General features: G+C 44.6%; 1 protein-coding gene across 4 annotated transcripts in view; it reads right to left on the bottom strand.

Moving 5' to 3' along the window:
* PROM1 (prominin 1) overlaps positions 1–12,365 on the bottom strand; it is a 158,396-nt gene that overhangs the window by 39,576 nt on the left and 106,455 nt on the right. For all 4 annotated transcript variants that reach the window (XM_088836534.1, XM_088836533.1, XM_088836536.1 and 1 more), the window contains 3 exons: positions 5,683–5,900; positions 3,178–3,252; positions 771–834 (listed from right to left, as the gene is read on the bottom strand). In XM_088836534.1, coding sequence (XP_088692660.1) covers positions 771–834; positions 3,178–3,252; positions 5,683–5,900 — 357 coding nt within the window. The remainder of the gene's footprint in view (positions 1–770; positions 835–3,177; positions 3,253–5,682; positions 5,901–12,365) is intronic.

Consider the following 12,365-nt stretch of genomic DNA (forward strand, 5'->3'; position numbering starts at 1 on the left):
GTCGGACACGACGGAGCGACTTTCACTTCACCATCAACAGATAAAAAGAAGCACTAAGAAGATGATTTAAAGAAAGAGAGGAGATAGCCTGACACAGCTTCAGAGATGTGTCCCCTTAGCAAACAGCCCAGGGGACTCCACACTCTTGCACAAAGAATTGTTTATACTGTATTCTTTCTCTGTACCTTCACCCTAGGTAGGACCACGTGAATTCAGTGTGACTTGGTCGCTTGAGACCAGTGGGATTCTCTTGACATCACTTCTGTCTCTCCAAAAGTGTAAGCACCTTAAGACCCTACAGCAGCATGACGTCAGCCTAAGAAGCAGACCAATGCTTTCCTAAAGAGACAAAATAAGTCCCCAGACAGAGTGTTCCTTTAAAAAACCAATTTTAAGCTCTTTTAGGAAATAAATTTACAGTGAAAACAACCCAAACGTGAGCTTCCAGATCATAAGCTATGCCTGTTGTTGGCTCTTATAGCACCTGCCAGGTTATCATCACAATCTGACCCTCAGCCCTGTAGCTTCCAGCCACAGGAGGATGTTAATCTGTGTTTAATAGGAGTATTATTTTTTTTAATTGATATCATTTGGTGAAGGTAGCATTATTGAAATATTCACTATTTAGTTTTGTAGTTTGGGGTTTTAGTGAAGAGAATTATTTTTCTTTTTTAAGAGGGAAAAAGAACAATTCTTAATAATGCATTTCTTTGTGCTAACCAGCCAACTCTTAACAAGGAGACACAATTACTTCTAACTGGCAATCTCACCTGATATGAAGTCCCTGGTTTGATTTTGCACTTCCCCAGGTATGTCAGAAAGAGAGTCATTGGCCTAAAGAAGGTTCAAATAAAATCATTATACAGAGTAAGCAGAAGAGCATTTCATAGTATTCATGTTCAGCTTACAATGGAACAGAGAATCAAAATTCAAATGTAACCTTCATCTTAAGGTTAAAATGATCATGACATGGTCATTAAAAGTCTGAAAAAAAATATTCCCCTTTAGAGAGGACTTGCTTTAAATTGTATCCATTGAAAGTTTTTAATTTTCAGTTCCTGTTAAACATTTCCATGTGTTTATCCCAGTGTTTCTCAGTTGGGGGCAACTCTGTCCCCCAGGAGATATCTGGCAATGTCTGGAGATGTTCTGGTTATCACAACTGATAATGTCCTTGTCACTGGCGGGCATCAGCCAGGGATGCTAATAAATACTGCTAATAAGACAGTGTACAGGACCAGTCAAAGTGCCCTGAGGTTAAGAAACCCTGATCTGTACAATGTACCACGTATAGCTATGAAGTGAAACTCTAAAAACAGACTCTTATTTTCCAAAGCAATTGCATGATAAAATTGGAGATCTAGTCTCACGGAGAATAGTAACGTCCTGAAACACAACTTAGAAAGAAGACAAACTATAGTGAGGCTCAAATGAAAATCAAAACAGCCGTGCCAATCTCTCTCACTCTTGGGCTAAATCCATGAAAGGACAATGTCATTATTTCCAAGGAACTTACCTAAAGAGCCAAACTTCTGTCTAGAAGGGGTTTAATTTGTGTTTCTTAACTGTCTGCTGGTGTATTTAGACATCTGTTGGGGAACACTGTAGTGATTACAACCTCTTACGACCTGAATGTCTGTCTTCCTGGAATGTATGTGTTGAAATCTTGACCCCCAAAGTGATGGAATTAGGAGGTGGGGTCTTTGGGATGTGATTATCTCATGAGGGTGGAGCCTCCATCAACGGGATTAGTGCCCTGTTAAAGGGCATTAAGGACCCCAGAGAGCTCTCTCTACTTGGTGAGGATACAATGTGAAAATGCCTGTCTGCAACCTAGAAGAGGTCCCCCTCATCAGAGCCCAACCAGGCTGGCAACCTAATCTTTGACTTTCAGCCACAAGAACTGGTCAGAAATACATTTCCGTTGTTTATAAACCACCTGGTCTATGATATTCTCTTATAGAAGTCCAGGCTTCTCAGGTGCTTCAGTGGTAAAGAACCCGCCTGCCAATGCAGGAAACATAAGAGACGTGGGTTCCATTCCTGGATCAGGAAGATCCCCAGGAGAAGGAAATGGCAACTCCAGTATTCCTGCGTGGGATATCCCTAGGACAGAGGAGCCTGGCATGCTGCAGTCCATCGGTGGGAAAAAGTCGGACATGACTTAGTGACTCAACAACAACAATCTAAGTTACAAACTTCATAAGATTTATGGTGACAACAAGTTCCCACTTTAGCTTAGCAACACTGATGCCATAAAAAGGAAGTCCATGACTTGCATTTCCTCAAAAGCAGCTAAGCCACCCAGCACACTGGTGCCTGCGGTGCCTTTGGTACACCTGACCCCTCTACATTCATCTGTGTTTGGACTTGGAGAGGTCAACCAACACAAGAGGCCTAACTCTAGAAAAGGATTTACACATCTTCTGATTCCACTCCTTCACTTGACAAACAAGATGACGTCAGAGTGCAGAGACCGAGTTTCTAACGACTTGTCTAAGGGGAAACTTACTTCGTTAGCACACATAGATGAGCGTTTGATAGATAGCTGATGACTTCTTTATGTCCATGCTTAAAAGTTGGAGTTGAGAATAAAGCTATTCTCTCCCTCTTCAGCTCTTGGGGAAATTCCAGTACTCTGGACCAGGGTGGTCCCTGTCTTTTTTTAGGGCTTAAAGTCTTGTGGGACAACCAAGACAGGAAAGCAACAGTCACTGTGATGAGGAACTTAACAAAGAATATTTGCGGTGCTCTAAGAGCGTATTAAAAAAGGGTTCTCATCTGGTCAAGATGCCTGGGAAAGGCCTCATTAAGAAGGTGAAATAAAAAACTTCAGGTAGCTACTAGTAGCCCAAGAAGCCGGGCAAAGGACAGGGAGAAAAAAAACAAAGTGCCGGGTGGAGCACACAGTCTGCACGTGAGCAGAAGTGAGGAGAGGCGCCACGTGGCTGACTCCCTGGCAGAGCGTAAGCGCGCCTTGTGTGGGAACCAGCACAAGGTCTGCCATGACACCCATCCAGTCCTGGAGGATAATATCCATCACCCGTCTTGGCAACTCGGCTGCAGAATGTCTCTGCTTTTCCGCTGTTACCTAGTTCCTTATACACTACTCTACTCTTAAAAATAATCTGAAATAAGCTACTGTGTTTTTGGGTTTTTTTTCTTCAAAGACCATACCTTTTGGACCAGGCCAGACAAATCTGTTTGAAGAAGTCCATCAAGCTGAGTAATGTGTTCATCCAAAGATAGGAGCTGAAATTTTATAAAACAAAGTATAAGGCCAGGTGGTTACTCCGCACTCCCAATTCTTTGTCATAAGCAAGGGATCTTCTTAAATACAACTCCTGAGACATCTATATTATAAAGGGTGTGATCTATGTTTCTTCTGAACAACAGCATAATGTTGGAGGAACACCATTGGCTCAGAATGGACTCTACAAGTACTGATTTTACATGTTTGGAGGTCTCCCATAGTAGTCAGCTGAGGGCAAAAAATTTAACACAGATTGAATACATGTGACCTCACATGTGACTGAATACTGGGACTAAATATTGTTGAATACAGTTGTAAACAGCTTCTTAAAAAACAGCCTTATAAAGAGAATCCCTGGTGGGCCTGTGGTGAAGAATCCACCTGCCAATGCAGGAAACGTGAGCTTGATCCTGGGTCAGGAAGACACCCTGCAGAAGGAAACAGCAACCCACTCCGATATTCCGCCTGGGAAATCCCATGGAGAGGAGTCTAGCAGGCTACAGTCAATGGGGTTGCAAGAGGTGGACATGACTTAGCAGTGAAACCACAACAGTCTCAGAAACGTCAGTGTCACCAAAGAAAGACTGAGAAACTGTTCCAGGGTAAAGGAACTAAAGACACATGACAACTAAAGACAATGTGTACTCTAGACTGGACCGTGAACTGGGAAAAGAGAAATCAATTTTAAAGCGCATTTTTTTAAGAAAAATCAGCAAATTATGAATATAAACTATGGATTACAAGGTGGTATTGGATCAGTATTATGTTATGGTTATTTTGGTAGCCATGATCATTATGTAAAGTTAGGAAACACATCAAAATATTTAAGGGTAAAAAAGCATTATGTCTACATCTTTCCTCTAAATGACCGAGGAAAGAACAGAATACATAGGATTGTACCCACATAGATGATAGTATAAACAGATGATAGATACACAGATAAATGGATAAAATAGTGTAATTAAACAAATGGAGCAAAGTGTTGACAACTGGTGAATCTACGTGAAAATATGTAGACAGGGAAACTTGTACCATTGTTGCAAATTCTCTGCATGTTTTTTAAAGCACATCACAATTAAAAGCCACTCCCGAAAGGACTCAGTTTCAAAGAATGTAGATGCAAGTAAGCGTCCTACATATTGCTGTTCGATGACAACAAGTTATTGGAGTAGATTCTACACAGGTGTTGAATCATTTGAATGTGAAGCGTTTGAATAAAACTGATTCACGAAATGTGAGAGTGAGAAAAATCTAACAGTATTAAAACATTGTTTTACAGAAGTGTGACAGGTACATATCACTGGGCTTCCCCAATGGCTCAGTGCTACAGAGGCCACTTGCTAATGTAGGAGATGCGTGTTTGATCCCTGGGACAAGAAGATCCCCTGGAGGAGGGAATGGCAACCCACTCCAGTATTCTTGTCTGGAGACTCCCATGGACAGAGGAGCCTGGTGGGCTGCAGTCCACGGGATCACAAAGAGTTGGATACAACTTAATGACTGAGCACACACATAGGTATATATCACTGTAATGAAACATTAAAAATATAAGGACTTATGATTACTTTATCTAGATCCCAGAACTCTATATTTTCAAGTTGCTCCAAAGCCTTTCTTTTTCTAATCTTCTTCTTGGGATTGTGAGATATTACCTTATATTTTGGTATCTGTGGTTAATACACTAGGCCTATCATTTAAAAGCACATTTTAATTTTTAAAGGTCTGCAAAAAGGCATTCTGCTTCCTTTTTCATTTTTAAAGCTGAATTCATCACAGATACATTGGTCCCAATGCAGAGAAGGAAGGGGGGAGAGGCAATACCAGGATTGGGAATGAAGAGGTACAAAGTACTGTGGATAAAATGAGTTAAAGGATTCACTGTACAACACAGGGAATATAGCCAATACTTTAAACAACACGCACTGAAATTGTCAAAATAAACAGGGAAAGAAGAATGGTGGGGGAGCTGAATTCATTCTGAGGGGCGGTACATGCTCAGTCATTTCCGGCTCTTGGTGACCCCACAGACTGTAGCCCACCAGGCTCCTCTGTCCAAGGGATTCTCCAGGCAGGAATACTGGAGTGGGTTGCTGTGCCCTCCTCCAGGGGATCTTCCCCACCCCGGGATCGAACCTGCGTCTCTTGGCTCCCCGACGTCGGCAGGTGGATTCTTGACCACTGGCGCCACCTTGGCAGCTCATTCATCCTGGTAAGTTTCAAGCAACGAATGGCAGAGAACTCTCAGGGAGCATTTCCCATCCTCCCTTCTCTCCAGCTGCAGCCATTCTGACTTGGTGGCCACCTAACCAGGAAGGCCGAGAGAGATTGCTCCTCCCCCCGGCCACCGGTCCCCCGATGGGGGAGCCACGCTGAACCCTCCCCAGCCGCCCCAGTGACACCACCCTGGAGCAGGACTGGCCCCTCCTCACGTGATCGAAATCAGCGCTGCCATCCAGGATGCTCAGGGACTGCCTGATGCTGTAGCATGTGGGCGCCACCACAGGGGAGTTGCACTGGGGGTCCAGGAGTGTTTGCTCCACGCTGGTTTTCAAGTCTCTCAGGCTGGCACGAAGATGTGCCGACGACCGCTTTATGTCCATCAGAAGAGTGTTCACTCGGACCAGCCTATTTCTATTAGTTTTCATGTCTGTTAGGAACACAGCCTGCTTCAGAACAGAGGCACCCGCTGGGCTGACCAGTGGGGAAAAAAATCCCTTCCCATCTACAAAAGGACCTTAAAGGAACTTGAGATCAACTTGCAAAAATGACACTGGAAGGCACCCAGGAGAGCCCGCTGTGACGGGCAGACTGACAGGGGAATTCAGGGCTACTGTGGCCCCGTCTGCCTCTGCCAGCGACTCCAGCCAGCTCAGTTCCCCCACCTGGGGGCTCTTTCAGACACACAGGGGCGAAGATCAACCTAGGAATGGGACTGGGACTCATGGGCGCAGCATTAAGTGGCTGGCGTTGGAGCAGCAGCCACAAGAAAAGGCGTCCCCACCCTCGCCTTGCCCAGCCTTGAGGAGGTCAGCCAAGACACCTCCAATCCCGGGTAGTTTTAATCCACAGAAAACCTGATGACACCCAGACAGATCTGAGCGATGGATATTCAAAGAGCTGGAAGGAGACACAGCAAGAGATCACAGATTTGGTCCCTTATATGCCGAATCTAAAAAGACACGATACAAATGAACCGACTGACAAAACGGAAACGGACTCATAGACACAGAGAATGAATTTATGGTCACCGAGGGGGAAGGAGGAGAAGCAAATGGCAACTCGGTCCAGTGTTCTTGCCTAGAGAATCCTGTGGACAGAGGAGCCTGGTGGGCTGCTGTCCATGGGGTCGCGCAGAGTCGGACACGACTGAAGGGACTTAGCAGCAGCAGCGGGGGGGAGGGTGGGGGGAAGGGATACTCATGGGCATGTGCATGGTATGGACATGTACACACTGCGATATTTACAATGGACAACCAACAAGGACCCGCTGTGTAGCACAGGGAACTCTGCTCAGTGATATGTGGCAGCCTGGATGGGAGTGGGGTGTGGAGGAGGGTGGATACATGCGTGTGCATGGTGCAGTCCCTCTGCTGTGCACCTTCAACTGTCAGAGCATTGTTAATGGGCTCTGCCCCAACACAAAATAAACAGTCTAATTTAAAATAAATAAATAAAAGGAGAATGTTAAAAAAAAGAGAGAGAGAGAGAGAAAAGATCCCAGATTTAGATTAGGGCAGTCTAGGTACAGACTTCAACACAGATACTCTCTGTGTGACCCAAAGCAGATACCTGAATATTCTTCAGCAACTTCCTCATCTGAAAAATGATAAGGCCACCACAAGGTTTATCACAAAATGTGGGGATCAGAATGATCAGATTGAAATCCCTCAAGGGCAGCGAGTCTGCCTCTTCTATTTTAGAAGCCTCCAGAGCCTAGGACACATTCTTATCCTCGGTGATCCCTACAGATCATTTGCTCTCTGATTTCTCTGGTGTTCAGGAATCAATATGCATGACTATGCAGGTAGCAAAATATAACTCTTTTCTCCAGTGACTTAAAATCACAGCATAAGAGATGTGAAATTTAGAGGACACTGCTTTTTGTCTTCCGGGCTTGCAAAACAGATGGTGGAGTATCAGGTCACAACAGGGTGTTACTAGGAAAAGTGTGACGTGAAGGTCGCTCAGTCGTGTCTGTTTGCGAGCACATGGACTATACAGTCCATGGAATTCTCCAGGCCAGAATACTGGAGTGGGTAGCCTTTCCCTTCTCCAGGGGATCTTCCCAACCCCAGGGATTGAATCCAGGTCTCCCGTGTTGCGGGTGGATTCTTTACCAGCCGAGCCACAAGGGAAGCCCAGGAAAAGTGTGAATGCCCTTAAAAGCTGGTTTCCCCAGTTATCTCTGGCAACCACATAAGACTTGGTTCTAAAACCACACACACTTTAATGCTTTTATGTTGTGGTCTCGCCCCAGTTCTTCTAGCTACCTTCCAGGACTGGATCAAAATTCAAGACAAAGGATTGTCTGAAGCAGACCCCAAGATTTTCTGTTCTGATAAGGTGAGATCCCCATTTGGGATGAAGAGGCAGAAATCCAATCCTGGAAGCCTCCCCAGGTCTTAGAGTAAGTCACCAGACCTAGGCTGGGGTGCCATCTTGGATGACATGGGCAATGCCATCTCCTAAGTGTAAACCTGCTGAAGCATCACCTAGAATGAGAGACTCTCCTCGTTAACCAAGAGATGACCCAACCAACCTGCAGATGAGCAAACAAGGTCCCGAGAGGTGAAAGGGTTTGCCAAAGATGCTCTAACAAGGTAGTGAAGAACGACTATCTTAACAGTAATTTCAGATAATAATAATAGAGACTTCATCAAAGAGTCACTCTGAGCCTCAGACTCTCGTCTTTTCCACCTACCTCCCAGGTTTAGCAGCGGAGCACGGAGCTAGAACCCAGATCACACTAGAGGCTCAATAAGTGTCTGCCATAGGGGAGCAAGAGCACGGTGGCAGCTGGAAACACACAACAGAGTGCAAAAGAACGTCCCCAAATATGACTCACACCGCACAACGTGCACCTCACATTTTAACGTTCTGTGGTTTACCTCCCATAGCCCTTTCCACTTTGACTTCAGGATGAGTCATTTTAAGGCAAGAAATGAACAAAAATGACAACAAAGAATGACAGATGATAAAATGAGCTGAAGGTTCAGAAAACATGAGTCCATTTAGGGACCACGTGTAGACGTCCTGGCTTATGGGTGTCTATACTGTCATATCCCAAGAATGACTTAGAAATAAGTCAAAGGCATCAAAGCATTTCATAAAATGTCTACTGGGTTATAACTCTGGGAGTCATTCCAAGCCTACCAAGATCACATATATTATGTATCTGAAGTCAGGGGAAAGATATTTTAGATTCTCAATTTTAACTAATTAACATTTTACCAGCTCATAGCATACTTCCTTTATAGGTCTGGCCTGCAGTTCAAACATGATTTGCAGAAATCCATTTGCAGGTTTCTGCTTTCTCCAAAGGCCACATGAGGCTGCAAAGAATTTTTAGCAAAAAATTTGGTGAAGCAGTTTCCTAAGTACTGGCAACACCAGAGGCTGACATTTAACCATATAGGCTGGTTTTAAGAAATATATAAAATTACAATAATACGGGAAGCACCAAAAAGAAAAATAAGGCCTGTTTTAATTTATTTCAATCCAGCTAGAATTGTAAGGCAAATGTTAAACACTGGGCAAACCAGAGGCTGACTCATTGGAAAAGACCCTGAGGCTGGGAAAGATTGAGGGCGGGAGGAGAAGGGGGCAACAGAGGATGAGATGGTTAGATGGTACCACCAACTCAATGGACATGAGTTTGAGCAAGTTTTGGGAGTTGGTGATGGACAGGGAAGCCTGGCGTGTTGCAGTCCATGGGGTCGCAGAATCAGACACGACTGAGCGAATGAAAAATGACGATGAGGCAAAAAGTAACGTACGTATCAACCACGCTGCGCCATTTGTACACTTCTGCACAGAGCTCATGTTCACATAACTTTGGAGCTGGAGGAGACCTTGGCAGACCAACACTCCAGTGATGGGCCCAAGAGGGATCTGGGGTGCAGAGGTGCCTGGCACCACCTTGTGGTCACACCAGCTCTCTTTTTTCAACACATATTTATTCATGTGGCTGTGCCGGGTTTTAGTTGCAGTCTGTAGGATCGAGATCCTGATCAAGGATTGATGAATCCACTGGTGAAGTGCCAACATTTGACGCTATAATGAGCGGACCCAAAGGACCCACTGTATGCTGGAGGCAGTGGACAGGGAAGGTTTTATGTGTCTACTGGACAAAAGGGAAGAAGTTGCAAGGTGAAACAGCAAGGAGCCACTGGACCCCCATCTTTCCTCCTAGTTCTGTTCCTGCCAGTTAAGTAATATTTTCTGGTAAAACATAGGACTGGGCGGGGGAGGGGTGTTGGGTGGCAGCTACGGAGGGAAACTTCTCTGGGAAAAAGTCTGGGCTTCATTTTCCTTCCTGTGGCCGAAATGCTCAAACAGCAAGTGACCAAGACATCGCGGAAAAATTGTTAGTCAACTCTATGACAACCGTGAGCTCCTTGTCTCAGACATAACCTGGTTACCTGGACAAACTGAGCTGAAATCGGCGGTTTGTAAACTGTGGTCTGTGCATAGAATTCAAAGGGATTTGTGAGCTTGGAAGAAAAAAAGCCATATGAGACCAAACTCCCATCCTATTTCCACTAGCCCCCAGTTACACTTTCAGCCTCTGATTTCTCTTATGAATGTAGATGGTGACTCTCCGTCAGGGCCTTGACTGTCCCTGAAGAAGGCAGAAATATTTTCATTTCATGTTCAGTGTTGTCTGGTAATATCAAGTCTACTCATCACTACTTTAAAGGATGTTATTTATGAGAACCCCCGCTCCATCCTATTAGTTAATGAGCTTAATCAACAAACACAGGTTACTCCATTGCAAACCCACCTTTTTAATACTCTGATATTCCAGCCTGACACCCTGCTTACGGAGGGTGTCATTTGATTGTTGCTGTTCAGTCGCTCAGTTGTGTCTCTTCATGACCCCAAGGACGGCAGCACTCCAGTCTTCCCTGTCCCCCACTATCTCTCAGAGTTTGCTCAAACTCATGTCCATCGAGTCAGTGATGCGATCCAACCATCTCATCCTCTGCCACCCCCTTCTCCTCCTGCCCTCAATCTTTCCCAGCATCAAGGTCTTTTCCATTTTGTAACTAATGCCATTTAACTTTCAATAAAAGACGATAACACGCAGTTTTGGGGCCACGTCTTGGCCATGATCACAAAGAGCTCATTCCTAAGTGTGGTTGCTGGAGGAAAGAGAGGTAACTCAGTGGTAAGAACATGAACTAACTAACAGGAATAAGAGGTTACACTCCTTGGACAGTGAGCTCTGTATCTAGAACACTCCGTTCTTTCTGCGCAATTTTTTCTTTCGCTCATCATCTTTTTGCGCCATAGCAGGCCCTCTGTCAGTTTTTAAAGATTACCATATTTCCTTGATTCACAGGCTCCTTTCACTTTCTTTTTTACATTTTAACTTTCGTGAAATGAGGATGTATATTTAATCAACATTGCATTTAATGTGATACTTTCCTCTCTTCCCCAGAAAAGATTATTTATTAATCCAATGGCCTATACAATATCTGCTACTTTAAAATCAAGGAGTATTATACTACAGTCTGATAAGGAATCACAAATAGCACAGTATATATTGACTAGGAAATCAGAAGCGTTTAGTTCTCCTTCCTCACGTGTTGAAGCCTGGAGAGGAAACTGATGACTGTTCACTGTATTAGTTATCTATTGCTGCAGGAGATATTATTTGGAAAGTCAGCAGTTTAAAGCTACAGAGATTTATTATCTCACAGTATGTGAGGGTCAAAACCTGGGATTGGCTTAGCTGACTGGTTGGGCTCAGGATCTCCCAGGTCTTACAGTCAAGCTGGCAGCTGGGGCTGCGTTCATCTGAGGACTGACCGGGGCTGGTCCATCAGCTTTCTCAGTCAATGAGCTGGTTGGCAGGAGACCTCAGTTCCTTACCATCTGGGGAAGGAAGGGCTCGTCTTCAACCCATCTCCTTCCTTCACAATCATGGTTCATGGACAGAACCAAGATTAACCATTAAATGGAAGTTTATTTCCACTAATTTAAGCAGATTCATTGTGAAATGTTGGACAACTGGTATACCCTAACAATACCCCAGGAAGGACAAAAGCAAGAAACCTTTTTTTTGTTGTTTTCTTTTTTCCTCCTCCATCCACCTTCCTTTATTCAGATACCACTGAGCCTCTGCTGTGATTGGTGATGATTTAATCGTGGGGATAAGACTCATTCTAACTTATCTAAAGATCAGTTCAGTTCAGGCATTCAGTCATGTCCAACTCATTGTGACCCCATGGACGCAGCACACCAGGCTTCCTTGTCCATCACCAACTCCCAGAGTTTACTCAAACACCTGTCCATAGAGTCGGTGATGCCATCCAACCATCTCATCCTGTGCCACCCCCTTCTCCTCCTGCCCTCAATCTTTCCCAGCATCAGGGTCTTTTCCAATGAGTCAGTTCTTTGCATAAGGTGGCCAAAGTATTGGAGTTTCAGCTTCAGCATCAGACCTTCCAGTGAATATTTAGGACTGATTTCCTTTAGGATGGACTGGTTGGTTTTCCTTGCAGTCCAAGGGACTCTCAAGAGTCTTCTCCAACACCACAGTTCAAAAGCATCAATTCTTCAGCACTTAGCTTTCTTTAGATATTCTAAAGGTAGGCCTTTCTGTTTTAAACTTCAATCCTTAACAGGGTTAAATACACAGTCTAGGAACCCAGTTGTCTCTGGACAGAGGTAATACAGGGCTTCCCTGGTGGCTCAGATGGTAAAGAATCTGCCTGCAATGCAGGAGGCCTGGGTTCCATTCCTGGGTTGGGAAGATCCCCTCGAGAAGTGAATGGCAACCCACTCCAGTTTCTAACCTGGAGAATTCCACGGACAGACCAGCCTGGTGGGCTACAGTCCATAGGGTCGCAAAAAGCCGGACACAACCGAGTGACTAACACAGAGT

This window comes from Moschus berezovskii, chromosome 5 (assembly GCF_049115385.1).
Source record: "Moschus berezovskii isolate FMDL1 chromosome 5, NW_MosBer_1.0, whole genome shotgun sequence".
NCBI classification, from domain to species: Eukaryota; Metazoa; Chordata; class Mammalia; order Artiodactyla; family Moschidae; genus Moschus; species Moschus berezovskii.